Source organism: Thamnophis elegans, chromosome 5, assembly GCF_009769535.1.
Source record: "Thamnophis elegans isolate rThaEle1 chromosome 5, rThaEle1.pri, whole genome shotgun sequence".
In the NCBI taxonomy this organism is placed as follows: Eukaryota; Metazoa; Chordata; class Lepidosauria; order Squamata; family Colubridae; genus Thamnophis; species Thamnophis elegans.
The window spans coordinates 33,930,356-33,949,586 of NC_045545.1; the positions used below are offsets into that span (position 1 = coordinate 33,930,356).

Here is a 19,231-nt window from a genome sequence, read left to right on the forward strand (position 1 = left end):
ACATTTTTTTACATTCATTAATGTATTTCTCATATCTGAATAAATTTTCATTCTATCAACAAGACCTTCTTGCTTGTGTCACCCCTCCCAACTCCATCCAAACTGGATTATGATCTGATAAGACTCTGGCAGAAATCTTTGTCTTCTTCACCCTGGAAAGCAAGTCATTAGTAATTAATATAAAATCGATCCTAGAAAAGGATTGATGTCTATCAGAGAAAAAGGTAAAGTCATATTCTTCTGCATTTCTTTCTCGCCAAATATCTCTCAGTTCGAAGTCATCCATCATATCGAAAAAGGACTTAGGTAGTTTTGCTTGCATTTGAATATTCGGACGAGAAACCTTCTTATCTTTCTTAGTGTCCATAACACCGTTCCAGTCACCCAGTAGTATGCAAGACCTATAATCCCACTGTACTAATTTGGCATGAAGTTTTCTATAAAATCCATCTTGTTGTTGATTGGGAGCATATATTCCCAGTAGCAATGTCCTTTTCCCTTCTAATACCAGGTCTATTGCAATATATCTTCCGTGGGGATCTGCTTCGATTAATTCAGCTTTCATGTCTTTTCTTAAGTATATAACTATACCATTTTTTTTCTCTGTAGCAGAAGCTATGAAGTGTTGTCCAAATCTTGTATTAATCAAATATTTTTGATCAGTTGATCTAATATGAGTTTCTTGCAAGCAAATTATATCATTCTTGAATTGTTTAAGATAGTGAAATATTTTCTTTCTTTTCTGTGGAGAGTTCAATCCGTTGACGTTCTATGTTAGAAGCTTAGTTGTCATCTTTGGTTTCCTGAAGCGTTTTTAGAGCCATCTGGACATCCTGGAGTTTAACCTTTGGCCTGGCTCCTCCCACTGCTTCTAAGCTGGTAACTGTAGCGTCTTGGCCAGTGGCAGGTGTTTGTTGGGACTGTTGTTTTTTTAATTGTTGATCCATTCGTCTAGTAATCACACGGTTTGGCCTTTGTTCCATGGCTCCTTGTACTTCTGAGAGAGAAAGATGATCCATCCTTGTTGATAATTGTGTAGTTTGCTGTCTATCTTAACCTTCTTGTTCTCTTTCTCTAAGTCCAGATGGTGCGGGATGTCCAGCCTTCAAAATATTATGGTAAAAATCTCGAGCTTTCCATACAGAATTAAGACAATATTTTTGCCCCTCGAAAATGAGTGCTAGGCCAAATGGTGCATCCCATCTGAACTGTAACTGACGATTTTTAAGTTCTTCAACTAAAAAGGCATAGTCTTTCCTGGATCTTAATATTTGAGATGGTATCTCTTTCAGAACAGTCAGCTCCTGACCCCCAATTTGAAGCTTGGTTTTATAGGACTCTTGCAATATCATATTCCTCATGTCTCTTGTAGTAAAGTAGATCACAATGTCCCAAGGAAGCTGCTTCTGCTTTGCCAGCCAAGAATTAGCGCAGTAAACCTTATCAATTTGCCAATCAAAGTTACCCCCTGGCCTTCCCATCAGGCTATCGAAAGCTTCTGAGAGAATCTGTTTCAAGTTTTCCTGATTGTTTTCACGCAAACCCCTTACTCTTAGTGCAAGTTCCATTTGTCTATACTGTATCATAATAATTTCTTTTTCAGCATTTTTGACTTTTTGTTGCACCACATCTATTTTTGATACCAAATTAATATTGGCATCATTAAGATCTTCTAGTCTGTCTTCAATTCCGGAAACATGTTCTGTCAATAAACTAACAACCCCCAGCATATCATCTCTGATGTTCTGAACCCGGGTCTCAAGTTTATCAGACAGCTCCTTATGAGCAACAAATATCTCTTCTTTGAATTTTGTTTCTATCGTAACTGCCTGATTTTTAAAAGGCCAATTCCTTCAGAAAAAATTCTTTAATCTCCCCCTTAGGGGGGGGAGCAGTGACTGCAGTTTTGTGCCAGGAGCGGGCGAGCTGCCAGGACCTTTGGGGGCCGGGGGGGGATCTTTTGAGTAGGGTTTTGCTTAGAAGGCATTCCAAGTTTCTTCTTCAACCAATTAATAAATAATTGCTGGCCAATTATACAGCTGTTAATGTAGTATTAAATCACTCATTTCCTTTGAAGTTTTAAACTCCATAGCAATTCAAAACATGAGCAGTGTTACGAAGCAGCTCGGCGCCATTTTAAGTGTCTCTTTAGTAGGTAAGTTATCGGAAGGAGTTCTTGTAAAAATGAAGCTAAGATTTAATACAAACAATTAAAAGTTCCCGTATACCGGTTCCGCTCGCCTTGGACTCAATAAATCAAATTTTGTTCTGAGGAAGAGAGAGTTTGCTTCGCACTGCAAATCGCAGCTGGAATTCCTGGCACGGAGACAATTCTGCCACTCGGCTGGCCTCCCCCCCCCTCCCAGAAACAAACTGTGAGGATCGGTTGGCACTTTGCCCGGCAGAAAAAGGTAAACAGTCAGATGGCTGATGGATCGGCCATCCAACAGATAACGCGACCAGGGATTCGGGAGCTATAAGGATCAGCTCCCATCAGCAAGCCCCTCCCAGCGGAAGTCTCAAAGTGTTTAAGTTAAAGGAGTTAAGTATTTCAGATTACCATTATGGAATCATTAGCACCATGAAACTAGGATCACAGAGCCAAGACTACTAATAAGAGATTTTTAACATCAATTTTGCTAGATTTTTCAAACAATGTTTGCTGAATTATGATTAAAATTGTCCTTATGTAGTAAAGATTGTTACAAGATTACTTTTCAATATTTATACAAAGAAGCCAGAAATCCAGAAACTGATAGAGCAGAGGAGCAGAACCTGAGGTGGGACAACACTAAAAATTGCATTAAGTACACACAGAGTTATTAAGTATACAAAGAGAATAATAGACTGGAGGCTACTACAGAGAGGGTATGCTATTTCATCTCTATTTCAGGTCCCTCAAATTTCAGAAGGCATTCTATAGATGAGCATAGATACCATGCTAATACTGATAGGAAACAACTAACCTTTTGAACAGAATTTACAACCTATTGGCAATAAACATAACAATATTATGGGTGTAATATATAGATGTAATTCAACAGTGTTTGTAGGAGCTTGGCTGCCTCATTTAATGTCAGCTGTAGCTAACTTCCAGATGATCTCCTAAGGTAGCCCCACATACAGCACATTGCAGTAATCCAATCAGTAATTCCAGTTAACGGTTCTTCAGTTTTCTCTTTCTGTCCCACTCCCCAAGTCCACCTGGGTCGAACAGTCGGTTCTTACACTTGCAGGTCAGCCAATAATTCCGTTAATGTAGGAGCTGCAGCTGCTCCCATATCCTCCTCTTGATCACTGTCATGGAGGGACATTTTTTTTCTTTCTTTGGTTGCACCCCCCTCGGAAGGTTTTCACTCCGGGATGGATGCGAGGTGAGATTCAGCTTAATGTCACTGCCCCTTCATTTAATAACCAAGGAAGAAACCACTCAACTCCATATTTCAGAATTAAGTGTACTTTTACTGGCTACAAACAAAAAGAAGCAAAGCAAAGCTGAATCTGAATAAAAAGGCGCGAAAGCAATAGATATCTATTCTATCCCCCCTTCTTCGCTCATTAACAGACGACAGGCAGACAAACTTAAAAGGAAAGAACTTTATCAGTCCTCAGCTCTGACTGGCTGCGAGCCCAAAAATAAACATAAATAAAGTCTCTGACAAGATAACAGAATGCAAAACAAAACTCTTACAAAGCAATGCACTTCTCCAAGTGTCTCCTTGAATCAGGGTTACAGAAAGCAAATCACTTCTCCAAGTGTCTCTCACAAACAAACCACGACCAATGATCAATGAACGTTGAACGAACGTTGACTCCTGCAACCAGGGCATGGCACCATCCGTCCTTTTATCCCCAGAAGACGCCACTAACAGTTGCATTGTTAATCTTGCATCCCGAAAAGACTCACAGGAGACTTCTGCTGAGTCACAACAGATATCAATACAAGATTCAATCCCCTCCCCTTGGTACCCCAGTCCATAGTCCAATCATATTTCACCCAACTGTCAGGTGGGAGACATCTTCGAAAATCATCATCAGGATGGAATGCTGGACAGTTGGCCTTGGCGGGAAACTCCCTTCCCCATGCACAGAGAGATGGTGAGAATAACTCCCTAATTAAACAGTCCTCCAGTACAGAATGATTCCCTTCCCAAATACCATGCCCCCCCTCCCCATTTCAATGGCAGCCGAAAAGCAGCAGCGAAGCAGAGGCTGACATCGTGTCATTTTATTTTAATTTATTAAATTAATGTCAAATGTAGTTAACACAGTTATTTATTATTAAATCTATTTATTGTTCCACCCACTTTGGGTATGTGAAATGAATTAATATGCTTATGCTATGCACATTTAAATGTTTATCTTTTTAAACTTATAAAACTATATTTGAGGAGATCCAGAAACTTCAGCTATGTTCAGAGTGTCAAAATAGTGGTACCTGGCCTTCAGAATGTGTACTTTGTGATTTCATTCTTGACAAATGTGGAAGTTCTTTCATTTAGCAAGTCAAAGTCAGTTTCTACAACTGACAACTGGATTTGTAAATATGTGGATCCAATCCATTTTACTGTAGGCCAACATATATGACAAGTGCTATAGAAAATACATACCCATTGCACTATTCCTTTTCTAGGTAAGCACCATTATGGAAAGTGCAGAAAATAAATGAGAAGCAATGAGCAAAAGAAGTTAAAGGTGGGAGAAAAAAGCAAACCAAATAAAGCTATATCTAGCTTACACCACAACCATTTAATATATCTCTCCATTCCTTTCCATCTATGCAAAATATCTTGGCGTCTACTATGTCTATATATTTTCTGTACAGCATTTTGTTCTTTAAACTTCCCATCTCTTTCTTTCTGACTAACTTCAAGCAACTACACCTTTCTCAGTCTTTTCTCTTCTCAATTCATTCATGTTTGCTTTTTCTTGTGTGGTTGTGTGATGTGATCTTCATTCATCACTGTGTGATCATTCAATCGAAACTTATCGAATACCCATTCAGTTTTGATCACGTTTTCTTGTTTTACCATACATACTTCTTAACTATGCCATTCACAAGCTTTCAATTTACCTTTGTTTCTCCTGACATATCCAACTTCTACAAAGCAGAAGAAATATGTCCTTATATACCACTATTTTCATCTATTTTGACAAAAATCTTTTCATGGCAACAAACTACACACTAGCCACTATCTTTATTTTCATCCTTTATGCTACATATCAGTTTCAGACATTGTTAAGTACTTGTGGTAATTCCATAGTGCATACTAGACATTAGAATTATTACTGGTATCATTCTGAAAATAGCTTTCTCATTAAAATTATGTTCAATATGAAAATAAATTACACTGGACTGCGTGGTGTAACAGCCCTCACCACAGACTAATGAAATTTGAGTATTGTTTCAAGTATATTACTTACCATTCATAAGTACCGAATGGCAAATTACACATACTCTGGCTTCCTTTCTATCCATATATAGCAATTTGCATTTCAGACTACAGCACGCTGCACAGAAAACCTTAAGTAAAATAAGAAAAAAAATGTTCATTACATATAACTAAAATCATTTGGACAGAATGCTTTATGTGTAGTTCCAACACAAGCATATTCTAGTTTTTTCTTCTATAGAATAAAACAAAATTGCTTGATGTAAAAGTCATTATATATTACATTATACGTTATATATATTATACATTATACATGTTTTAGACTGAACAATTTTCTAACAAAATTTTCCCCCACAGCAACAACTCGAATCAGATTAAAAAATAGTGATTGGCCAAAACTACTCCAAAAGCTTTTATAACAGAGAATGGACTTGCTCTTGAAACGGCTGTCTTAAACAAAGCTTTTCATTCAATTGTATTCTTTGAGAAAATATTTTTAAAACTGATTATCATCATATATTGTTGGCCTGAAATAAATTTGAAAAAATAATTTTGTCATAACTGCCAATTCAGTCTCGCTTGCTGCCATTATACCAGGATCATACAAATTGTTAGGTGAGGGCCTCACTTTATCACAATGTGGAAAGAAATGGAAGTCCCAGGCAAGTAGGCCAACAGGCAATAGTAATGGAACAGGTGGTTAAGTACCATCAGTAAGCACCATGGGCAGGTGCTACAGAGGCATGCTTAGCTGCTTAGGAGCACAGACAGGTGGGTGGATGCACGGGTGAGTGAAAAGGCGGTGGGACCAGCAGGCATGACTTGTGACCCCCTGTCAGCTTTCCTATTAACTTTGCTTGTGGAAAATCAGCAGAGAAAGTAACAAATGGCAAACAAATGATTGCAGCATAGGGTGCTGCAACTATCATAACTGTGAACTGGTTGCCAAGTGCCCTTACTGTAATCACATGACCGCAGGAAAAATGCAATGGCTGCAACTTCGAGGAACGGTCATACATCCTGTTCATTCAGTGCTTTTGCAACTTCGAATAGTCACTGAATGGTCATAACTAGAGGACTACCTATAGTATACTAAAGCAAATAAATATCATATTAAAACAATTGTGCATTTTTTTAAAAAAGTAATTACCTGTATTAGTCACTAGTTTTCTTTCAGCAATTTGAATACAATGTATTGTTGAAAATAACATCAAAAACATTCAGAAAACATGAATCCTAGAATTGGCTATTATAACTCTAGGCCTCCCATTATGTATAAAATTTTCCAATTAAACATAAGCCTACCTTTCCACAAGCTCTACAATGGTGCCTTCTTTTAGTGAATGTAAATCTGGCCTCACATTTCATACAGTTTGGTGCTTGAGAATCTGGGACCCAAACTGGAGCGACTTCACCCAAAGTAGTAAATGGCTTTCTTGTATGAACACCTGACTGGCCGGCTCCAAGATCATTGTCAGGGCTATCTGAGGCTGTTGCAAGGCACAAACTATTGGAAATCACAGAATCATAGTCATCTGCATGCTCGCCACTGGCATCTGTGACCAGAGTATTCTGTACTGTTTCATCGGCATATATATTTGTTGCTACATTTTCACTTGTTTTTATTTTTTCACTTATATCGTTTTTATTTTTACTATTCCCACCACAGTTTGGAGGGACCAAGTCATTTTGTAAATGATCCAATAATGGCTTTGGAATCTGTAGTGTAAGATTTGTAGGCTGTTTTGGTCGGGCACCACCAAAAGGAACACTGAGAGATTGTAAATGAGCTGATTTTACTGATGCTTCAGTTGATTCAGAGGGAATCTGACTGCAGAGATTATGCAAACATTTTTTCCTCATTTGGTCACCAGAGCAGTTCGAAGTGAGTCTTCTTCTTTCTGTGGCTTCATTTCCTCTTTGTTCATAAACATTACTATAGCATTCTGATTTGCTCTCTTCTATTTCTTTTTCCTCCGTTACAGAGTCTTCCTTGGAGGGCAAAATCTTTGGAATATGAGCAATAACTGAGTTCTGTATTCCATAGGAATCACAATAATTGGGCAGCCCACTTGACAATGATGTCCCCGTGACATCAGTTGGACTTGAATTTTCAAGCTCATTTATAGAGGACTCTTTTAAATCAGTATCTATTTCTAACATGCCATCACTGTTACCTGCACTGATACTACATATTTGCTGCTGTGCTTCATTTTCTGTGTTTATTTTTTCTCCCATCTCATTTTGTGGAGTCAGTTCTTCATTTGTCACCTCTTGACAGTCTGATGAATGAGCGGCCGTGCTGGATAGTTTTTTATCATATTTGCCAGCTTCATTTTCAATAGTAGAAACATCTTGAGAGATCAAATATCCACCAGAAGGTTCACAATCATTGCCACTTCCTAGTACATTCAACTTACATGTTGTAGACAACTCAGCTATCCCTGACTGAACTTTTGAGGCTATCTGCTCTGTTACGGAAGTCTTAAAGGAAAAACTATCATCGTGTGTATAAAGTGAAGAACTTTTGATTTCCAGTTCTGTTTTCTGAGCAACTATTAAATCTTCAACTGATGCATTTTGTTCTTGTACTTTAATGCTTGGGTCAGATGGCCTCTGAAAGGGAATTATAATCCCCGATGCAGTAGTTTGTGAGAAGTGATTATCTTTATTTGCATTATCATTATTCTCCTTTAACAAAGAAGTGTCACTGGATGAGCAATTTGAAGCAGCGGCAATATCATGGTTAATAGAATCTTCACTTGCATTCAGGCTCGTTGCTAGTACTGGTTCTTTTTCAGTATCTGTATCTTTTTCAACAGACCCATTTACAGTAATATGAAGATGATTGGTTTGTTGGACTTCGTTATCCAGTGTAAAGCTAACAGTTTCCATTGAAGGGGGGCTGCTATAACTTTTACAACCCAGCAAATCATTTTGTAATGCTTTTTTGTCACAGTTATGCATGACTGCTACAACTAGAACATTTTTTTCTTCAGGTAAACAGTCTATGCTGCCACATTTTTTTCCTTCATCATCAGCAGAGTGACACTGAATATTTTGATTGCTATTTCTCATAACCAATTGATCATCTGTTGTTGCCTGGTCATCAATCCACATGGTTGTGTTTTCTTGGCTCATATTAGGATTTTGGCCATTAAAACAGTAATCCCCTCCTCCTATAGATGTGGTGGCAATATGTGACAGGGAAAAGGATTTCAATTTCTCTGGACACTTAGAAAGGGTTGATTCATTTACATTGGCTAGAGCTGGGTTTAAAGTCAGCCGATGAGGAGGAGGATCTAGGATCTGACTCCACTTTGCTTCCAACAATGTAGGTGAAATAGCTTCAGCTAACAAAGAAATAAAACATTGATTGAAATCAATTTGCGTTAAATTGAATGCAGACACTAAAATTTACAAAATAGAACAGAAATAAATAGAACTAGAAAATTGAAATAAAAATACTGTTACCACAATAACAAGAGTTGGAAGGGACCATGGAGGTTTCCAAACCCTTGACATCATAGCTTCCCCATACAAAATAATTTCTACAATATTATCTACAGTTATATAATTCAAAGGGATTGCCACAAGGAGGAAAAAGAAGGGCGGTCACAGATACGAGACCTAATATGCAAACTTACAAAAGATTCAACCCGTCTTAATTTATCATGAGGTAGTGGAATTACCAATCTATGATCATAAATGCTAGTAGTAGGACATCTTTCTGTATTAGGTACACTTAAATGTATACTTAATACTTAAGTATAATTGTGAACTTGAATAACAAGAGGTAATGATTAGAAAGATAGTTCTTTAAAGCAGGAAGTATATCCATTATCTTTGAGCTATAACCAATTAATATTTTATCTGTCCTAGTTATCAGCAAGATACAGATTTATATAATTTTCAACTTTTCTTGTTCAGTGAACATGGGAATACAATTCATACGAGATAATTTTTTTAAAACCATTAAATGTTTCTTCGTAATAAAATGTTGTTACCCAATGCTGTTTTCTTTTTTATTCTCTCCAGCAAATGGTCAGAGGACTACAATAGATAGTAAATACAGGCAAACATTAGACCTAAATTCAGTTTATGTCTCCAGTCCTACAAAAGTTGTTCACCTTCATTTTGTTCAAATTCATCTAAAACCTTATCAAGGTTATAAGCCTCTGTCTGAAAATAGTTCTCCATTTGGCAGGAACGTCATCCAGAATCTTGTTTGAACCTGTGAAGTAGACAGTTTAGACAGTTATGAAAATTTAGGACGGTATTTGCAGATTACCAAGATCCAAATACATTTCCTTAAAATATCAAGGCATTTTTCCAACAGTTCAAAAACATCTCATGATGAAATTCTACTATTGTTCATAATAACCACAGGAATAGTAAAAAAAATAGTGGGAAGGAAAAGATGGGAGTATGTACATTTATGGGAAAGAAAAGGTATGACAGAGAATATGAAAGGTTATTTGAGGATATATTGCTTTCTGACATAATAGATAAACGTATATATAAAGGAATGTGAGTGGAAGATAGAGAAAATAGCCATGGATAAATAAATTAATCAGATGACCAACAAAAAAAAAAGACACAATGGTACCACTTGGAAATTTGGTCCCCAACTATCCTAAATATCCAATATGTTTCCTGAAATTTTCAGGATTTCTCTATTTTCTAATACTAGTTGAATATATGATATAAATTTGTTTCCTAAAATTCAATTAGTTTAGTTTAGTTTAGAGCTGGTGCAGTGGTTAGAACGCAGTACTGCAGGCTACTTCTGCTGACTGCCAGCTGCCAGCAGTTTGGCGGTTTGATTCTCACTGGCTCAAGGTTGACTCAGCCTTCCATGGTCCGCAAAATGAGGACCCAGATTGTTGGGGACAATATGCTGATTCTGTAAACCACTTAGAGAAGGCTGTAAAGTACTGTGAAGTGATATATGTCTAAGTGCTATTGCTATCTTCAGTGCAAACCTTAATGAAAAATGCTTTCAGAGAAAATAACATTGAAGTGGTCAATTTTGAAAAATGCATCTAACTATGCTTTTATTTCACTTTACTGACTATAAAATGACTGGCAGCACACCATCACCTATGAATAATATACAAGATCAAATATTTCCCAGCATTTTTTCAGACCTGCTAAGTAAAGCAAGAATAAATACATTTTCAGTTTGTTATCTTTCCAATTCATTTCTAATGGGAATGTTAATGTTTCAGCAGTTTGTGCAACAGTTTACATCACAATGATACACATATACATATACATATACATATACATATACATATACATATACATATACATATACATACACATACATACATACATACATACATACATACATATACATATATATATATATTTGTGCTGATAAATAAAGGGAGATTAACACAGCACAGGTTCGAATCCCAATAAGGGTATGGCTAGCTGATGAGAGCTAAATAGCTTGAAATAGATCTATACTAGTCTCCCTTTATTTATTTATCAGCACAAATATAACACAAATGTAACAAAGGCAACAGTAAAAATATTGGGTTTCTGTCGTGATGGTCTCTTGTGACGAGCCGATAGGCAGAGAATGGAAGCAGTTAGCTTCCTCCCACATCTGGGCATACCAGGGGTTGTGACACTAAAATACATACATACATACATACATACATACATACATACATACACACACACACACACACACACACACATTGTCAGCCTCTGCCTTACTGCTGCTTTCGGCTGCCATTGAAACGGGGTGGGAGGACATGGTATTTGGGAGGGGAATTAGTCTGTACTGGAGGATTGTTATTAAGAGTTATTCTGACCATCTCTCTGCGCATGTGGAAGAAGGGAGTTTCCCGCCGAGGCCAACTGTCCAGCATTCCAACCTGATGATGATTTTTGAAGACATTCCCCACCTGACAGTTGGGTGAATTATGATTGGACTATGAACTGGGGTACCAATGGGAGGGGATTGAATCATACATGATATCTATTGCTTTCGTGCCTTTTTACTCAGACTCAGCTTTGCTTTGCTTCTCATTGTTTGTAATCAGTAAAAGTACACTTAATTCTGAAACATGGAGTTGAGTGGTTTCTTTCTTGATTATTAAATGAAGAGGCACCTGACATTAAGCTGAGTCTCACCTCGCACCCAGCCCAGAGCGAATACCTTCCGAGGGGGGTGCACTCAACAGAAAAAAAATGTCCTTCCATGGCAGTGACCAAGAGGAGGATATGGCAGCAGCTGCAACACCATCATTAATGGAAATGTTGGCTGACCTGCAAGTGGAGGAACCTACTGTTCGACCCAGGTGAACTTGGGGAGTGGGACAGAAAGAGGAACCTGAAGATCCGATAACTGGAGTCACAATGAGGAGGCCCAGAAAACCAGCAGCTGACTGGCGTGGACCTGAAGAGGAAGACTTCATGATGTCCCAAGCCATGAAACTTTTCGAAGGAGCGTGGGAAAAACGCCGGGCTCGAGAGAGTGGTGTGGAAAGAGGACCTGAGGAGGAACTAGAGAAAAGGTACCCGTTGCATAGTTTGAGAGGGGCTGGGGGGGCCGAAGGGGAATGTGCACAAGAAGATCCAGCACCGACCTCACTCTCTGCAGCTAGAGACATTCCAAGAGCGGGGGGGGGGGGGGGGAGGCGACGCCGAATGGCTAAGGTTCCACCCTTAAGTGTAAAGTATGCTGGAGAGCCCAGAGAACTGGGGTTGTTTTTAATTCAGGTTTGGAATTATATGCAAATATATGGACCTGACTGAATTCAGATGAAGCTAAAGTAAGAATAGTATTAATGGCTCTGGAGAAGAAGGCAGCTGAATGGATGGTTGGATTACATAATAGTGATTCCCCTCTCCTAAGAAACTTTAACGGGTTTATGGCAGCCCTGAGAAAACGCTTTGATGACCGTCTCACCGAGCCCCGGGCTAGAATTAAATTTACGACCCTTAGACAGGGCAAAAGGACTGTGCCTGAGTATGTACAGGAATTCCAGGAATTGTCAGCTTATATGAGAGGATGGTCTGAAGAGGCCTTATTAAATCGTTTCGCGAATGGCTTGAACAAAGTTTACCAGCACTGTGTAAACAGGAGACTCCCCCGCCGTTTAGAACCTTGGTACGAGGCAGCAGCAGATGTTGAAATTGATTTGGACAGGCTTCATTACAAGGGAGAAGGAGAAACTGAGGATTCTTCACCTCCCACCAACCCCCCCCCCCAAAGATGCAACAAGGGGGGAAGGGGAGGATTCACAGGAAAATCTAAACCTCCCGTGTGCTTCCGCTGTGGAAAGGAGGGGCATCGTGTTGTAAACTGCAGAGTCAAGCTCAGCCACACCACACCACCCCTTCCCAAGGAGAAAAAGATGGAGAAACTTCCTAGCAGAAGGAAGGAACCAGCTTTGGCAGGGGAGGAGCCTTCCCGCCGCTTCCACCCGGCAGAGGGAGAAAACGAAAGTCCCAGCTCATTTGACGACAGTGATTCTGACGAGACTGAACGCTGGGTAAGTTCCCGCTTGGGTCCCATGACTGTCCCAGTTGAACTTAGAGTGCCCTCTTCTGGCACACAAGAGAAAATTCTTGCTCTGTTAGACTTTGGATGCTCGCGTTGCATCATAAACCCCGAGATAGTTGAAAAAATGGGATTAAGGCTAAACTCTGAAAATCCCAATTGCATTTTCCAATTAGATGGATCTATTGTGGGGGGAAGCCCTGCCCATTTTATTACTGAGCCTGTTGAAATGTGGATGGGAAGCCACCAGGAAATGATAAGTTTCATTGTTGCCCCAGGGATGGATCGGCCCCTTATTTTGGGACTACCCTGGCTCCGTAAATGGAATCCACACATAAATTGGAGGAATGGTTGGTTGCGCATTCGTTCTGCCACACCCCCGGAAGGGCAGGAGAGGGTTCCAGAAACCCAACCTAGCAGCCAGGGGGCAGGAGACAATTGAAGGGGAGGAAAAGATCCCAAAAGAATACTGGGACCTGAGAGATGTATTCAGTGAGAAATATTCTGATAAGTTGCCCTCTCACAGACCCACCGATTGCTCCATTGATATTCTGCCTGGGGTAAAACTCCCTAAACCCCAAATTTACTCGATGACCCCTAGAGAAATGGACGAATTGAGAAAATTCATTGACAAAAAATTAAAAAGGGGTTTCATTGAGCCAGCTAGGCCTCGAGTGGCAGCTCCAGTCTTATTCAGGGAAAAGAAAGATGGCTCCTTCCATCTCTGTGTTAATTTTAAAAATCTTAACAGCATTTGCGCCCAAAATCTCTACCCTTTGCCACTAATGAAGGACATGTTGGCCCAGCTGGGGAAGGGAAAAAACTTCACAAAGTTGGATCTGCGGGAGACTTACTATCAGGTCAAAATTAAGGAAGGAGATGAATGGAAAACTGCATTCAATTGCCCTCTTGGCTGTTTCCAGTTTCGTGTTATGCCGTTTGGCCTACAGGGGGCGCCAGCTGTTTTCATGCAATTAGTTAACGAGGTCCTACATGACCATCTTTACAAATGGTCTATCTAGATGATATCCTTATTTACACGGAAACATGTGATGAGAACGTGAAACTGGTTCGCACAGTACTCAAAAAACTTTGTGCAGCGGAACTTTATGATAAGTTGTCCAAGTGCGAATTTCATCAAGAGAAAGTAGATTACCTAGGTTATCGCATCTCCCACAAGGGAATAGAAATGGACCTTGCTAAAGTCAAAGCGGTCACTGAATGGGAAGCTCCACGCACATGTAAACAGCTACAAAGCTTCCTGGGTTTTGCTAATTTTTATCGTCAATTTATTCCCTCTTTTGCTAAGATCGCTCTGCCAATCACGAATCTCCTGAAGTCGAAAGGGGGGGGGCAAAACCCAGGTCTAGTAAGCCCTTGAACTGGCTATGGAATGTCAAGCTGCTTTCGAGAAATTAAAACGTCTATTTGCAGCTGAACCAGTCCTCAAACACCCAGACATGGACAAACCTTTTGTGGTCCAAGCAGATGCTAGTGATGTGGCTGTGGGAGCAGTACTTCTTCAAGCCAATACGCAAGGAAAATTACAACCCTGTGCTAACACCTCCCGTAAGTCAACAGAGACTGAAAGATGTTGGGCTATTTGGGAAAAAGAGGCTTTTGCTGTTCGATGGGCTCTGATGACCTGGCATCAATTTCAATTTGTATGCTGCCCAATCCCAAAGGACTCCGGGCGGCTTACATAAAAACAGTTTAAAAAATATTAAAGAATTTAAAATACAAAGCGAATTAAAAAAGACACAACATGCATAGGATCTTAATGGGGCTGAAGCTCAATCAAAGATCAGCAGCCCCAGGCCTGCCGGAACAGCCAGGTCTTAATAGACTTTCGGAAGGCCGAGAGAGTGGGGAGGATCCGGATCTCAGGGGGTAGATCGTTCCATAGGGCCAGAGCAGCTACAGAGAAGGCTCTCCCCTGAGGAGCCACCAGACGACATTGTGTAGTCGACGGCACCCGGAGAAGGCCCACCCTGTGAGATCTTATTGGGCGCTGGGAGGTATGTTGCAGGAGGCGGTCACAGAGATATCCAGGTCCTAGGCCATGTAGGGCTTTAAAGGTGATAACCAGCACCTTGAAGCGTGTTCGGAGACCAATAGGGAGCCAGTGCAGCTCACGGAGGATAGGTATAACATGGGTGTATCTAGGTACACCCAGTATTGCTCGCGCGGCTGCATTCTGGACCATTTGTAGTCTCCGAACACATTTCAAGGGCAGCCCCATGTAGAGCGCGTTATAGTAGTCGAGTCTTGAGGTGACGAGGGCGTGAGTGACCATTTGGAGTGCCTCCCGGTCCAGATAGGGCCGCAACTGGTGCACCAGGCAACAACCTTCCCTAGGAATGGGAGGTTGGAGACTGGACGGTAGTTTTTAAGGGCAGCTGGGTCCAGAGCAGGCTTCTTAAGGAGGGGTCTCACCACTGCCTGCTTGAAAGGTTGCAGGAAAGACCCCTCCCGAAGAGAGGTGTTTACAATCCTCTGGATCCAGCTGCGTGTCACCTCCCTGCTGGTCGGGGGACTCCTCCCTCGTGGCCCAGCCAGGTTTCAGTAATACATGCCAGGTCTGCCCCCTCGTCTAATAGTAAGTCCCGGACGAGGGGAGCTTTATGGACCACAGACCTGGCATTTAGCAGCAGCAGCAGCCTGAGACCAGGGCCCTGGTTTCCCATGTCACCTGGTTCCTGAGTTGAGCTATCAGGGCCGGAACAAGGGATCGCTGTGACATAGCGAACCCTCCTTCCCCGGTAATGGCTAGCCCTGAAGCTCCCGTCGTACCTGCCCCTCCCAGTCGTGACCGTAATGCTCCGACCCGCCCCCATGTCCGTAGACCCCCCTCTGTCTCCCAAGGCCCCCGTTCCTCTTGGCAGGCCATTCAAACCAGACACTCTGGGATGAGAGGTGGATCCGGGCCCCCATCCACTTCTGCTTCTGCACTCAGTGGAGGGGGCTCCAGGCCGCGCTCTCAATCCCCTCATACGCACCAACCAGGCATTCTCCACATACATACCCCACTATAGTTAAAAGAATACACAATACAGTAAAAATAAAATTACGCTAGTTTAAAAGAAGGTGGGATCGTTCACTCACAGGCATACACATACACTCCACATACGGAAAAGAGGGGATTGCGCAGATATTAAAATTGATATTGATGTTGTGCAAGTAAGTTCGTAAATTCATAGGGCTGAAACACAAAAGTCCAGTCGATGACAGAGGGATGCAGAGGGAGTAGTTCGTCTTCTCTCCCAGATAGCGTGGCAAGGGGGGGGGCAAAAGTCTGGGTGGCTGAGATGGTGTCCCTGGGGTAGCGGTAGGAGGCAGTGGTCGTGACAAGGAAGCAAGGTGGTAAATCTGGGAGTCCAAGTGTCCAAAGTCCATAAGCAGGGAAGAGCCAGGTGATAAGAATGGTAAGGAAGGGAGGCCCCGCAGCCGCAGAGAAGGGCGAAGGAGAGGCCACGCCGCAGAGAAAGTCCAATCGGATGGAGGGGGGCGCTCGAAGGGGCCACGACAATGACAAGCAAAAATCAGCTGCCCACTTCCGTCCAGCACTGCACAAATCAGCCACCCCACTCCTTGGAAATGAACGACAAGCTGGTACAACTCCGAAGGCTCCAAGGGCTCTCCCGATCATAAGAAACAGAGACAAAGGCCACCAGGACCACCACAGGCCGAAACACGATGGGGGGGGCCCTAGGAGGGCCATGGTGGCGGCAGCAAGGCCAGCCGCCCGATCTCATTCGGCGCCATCCGGACCAGCCACCCCCTCGCTGGCACGATAGTATCAATGCGGTACAAAGATTCTCCCGAGTCTCCCAAGTCCAAAAAGTAAAGCCAAAAGATGCCGGCGTTATTAGAAACCGCCGGGAGCGGTGCTGTCAACGCGACGCCGCCATCTTCGCTGCCATCTTCGCCACAACACTTCACACTGCCTTCCCCCATCCGCCATTCCAACCAAGTTCTTAGCATAACTTAGCGTCATTTTCTAGAGGGCGAAAAACACCCTTTTGAAGTATGGACTGACCACAAAAACGTAGAGGCATTAAAAAACCCCAGGAAGTTGTCTCCTAAGCAAATGCGATGGGCACAACATTTCAATAGATTCAATTTTACCCTGAGGTATATACCGGGTGGAAAGAACTTTATGGCTGATGCTTTATCCAGGCTTCCACAGTATAACAGTTCAAAACTGAGTGTTGTCCAACCTGTCATACCTGCGAGAAGTCTGGCTGTTCCTGTCGTTACCAGAAGTCAGGCTGCTTCCAAAGTGGTGGTTACGCAAGACCTCGTTACTAAGCTCAAAGGAGCTCTTGCGGATGATGACTGATTCAGCCACCATGAGAATGAGTGCACCATGAAGGATGGACTTGCTTGGATTGGCGCTAAATTATATATCCCCATGTCCATTAGATCCTTGGTCCTTCAACATGCTCATGACTCTCGCATGGCTGGACACTTCGGGTTTGTAAAAACCCTACATCGTCAAGAGACAGTTTTGGTGGCCATCTTTGAAAAAGGACATTGAATCTTATGTGGCTAGTTGCCCCACTTGTGCTGCAGCGAAGCGGCCACCAGGTAAGCCTCAGGGATTACTCCAATCAGTTGCCCACCCTGAGGCTCTGTGGAAAGAGATCTCTATGGACTTCATTGTTGAATTACCGGAAAGTCACGGCAATACTGTGATTTGGGTTGTCACTGATTTGTTTTCCAAACAAGTTCACTTTATCCCTTATTCTAAGATCCCATCCGCGAAGTCCTTGGCTAAGCTGTTCATCACGCATATCTATCGTCTACATGGGGTTCCGGACCGCATCATTTCGGATAGGGGGGTCCAATTCACCTCGTTTTGGGAAGAGTTTTTGAAGTTAATTGGCTCCGCCCAGGGGTTGAGCTCCGCCCACCACCCTCAGACTAACGGTGCTTGTGAGAGGACTAATTCCGTACTGGAACAGTATCTTCGTTGTTTCATCAACTACCAGCAAGGTAACTGGGTGGAATTATTACCTCATGCTGAGGTAGCGTACAACAATTCTGTGCATAGCAGCACCGGTTTTACACCCTTCAGGGTGGTGTACAGACAGGATTTTGTGCCTATCCCCGAGATCCCTCACGAGAAACCGCAGGTACTGTCCCTTGCCGAGTGGAGTGACCGCCTTCGGGAGATGTGGCCTCTGACTTACCGAGCGTTGGAAGCTGATCACAAAGCACACAAGAAACAGGCAGATAAAAAGAGGGCGATGCCAAGGGAATATAAGGTTAGAGATCGTGTGTATTTATCCACCACTTTTCTTCAGACCTCTCAAAAATCTAAGAAATTGGGTCCCAAATATGTTAGGCCGTTTCCCATTGTCAAAGTTATCAACACTGTTTCCGTCCGCCTCCAACTGCCTAAATATCTCAACCGGGTCTATCCTGTATTTCATGTTAATCTACTGAAGCCGGAGCGCATTTCTCAGTTGAGGGCCCCTTCTCCGATCCCTCCTGCCCCGCTTCTGGTTGAGGGTGAGCAACATTTTGAAATTAAGGAAATTTTGGATTCACGAAAAAGCCGGAATCGTATTCAGCATCTTGCGCTTTGGAAGCATTTCCCTCCCTCTCCTGCTGAGTGGGTTGACAAGTCTCATGTGCGGGCTCCTCAGCTTCTCCGCAACTTCTACTCCGCTTACCCTGACAAGCCCTGACCTGTTTTTTTTTTATTTTTCCCTCCCTTATTTCTCTTCTTTGTCATGTTGTTCGTTTGTGTGTCTCTGTTCTTTTGTTTCTGCAGGTGTGAGCCTACTTTTCTGGACGGAGGTCGGATGTAAGCCTCTGCCTTACTGCTGCTTTTGGCTGCCATTGAAACGGGGTGGGAGGGCATGGTATTTGGGAGGGGAATTAGTTTGTACTGGAGGATTGTTATTAAGAGTTATTCTGACCATCTCTCTGTGCATGTGGAAGAAGGGAGTTTCCCGCCGAGGCCAACTGTCCAACATTCCAACCTGATGATGATTTTTGAAGACATTCCCCACCTGACAGTTGGGTGAATTATGATTGGACTATGAACTGGGGTACCAAGGGAAGGGGATTGAATCATACATGATATCTATTGCTTTCGTGCCTTTTTACTCAGACTCAGCTTTGCTTTGCTTCTCATTGTTTGTAATCAGTAAAAGTACACTTAATTCTGAAACATGGAGTTGAGTGGTTTCTTTCTTGATTATTAAATGAAGAGGCACCTGACACACATACACATACACACACACACACACACACACTTTTAAGTGCTCAAGGTTGTATCAGAGTTCCACAAGTATGATTCTGG

At 42.1% G+C, this 19,231-nt stretch overlaps 1 protein-coding gene across 3 annotated transcripts in view; it reads right to left on the reverse strand.

Annotated features, from left to right (window-relative positions):
* The window catches only part of ZFYVE9 (zinc finger FYVE-type containing 9), a 94,985-nt gene that overhangs the window by 49,261 nt on the left and 26,493 nt on the right, over positions 1-19,231 (reverse strand). For all 3 annotated transcript variants that reach the window (XM_032218694.1, XM_032218693.1, XM_032218695.1), the window contains exons 3-5: positions 9,524-9,627; positions 6,699-8,746; positions 5,425-5,524 (exon numbers count right to left, since the gene is read on the reverse strand). In XM_032218694.1, the coding sequence (XP_032074585.1) occupies positions 5,425-5,524; positions 6,699-8,746; positions 9,524-9,593 (2,218 nt within the window). In that variant the 5' untranslated portion in view covers positions 9,594-9,627. The remainder of the gene's footprint in view (positions 1-5,424; positions 5,525-6,698; positions 8,747-9,523; positions 9,628-19,231) is intronic.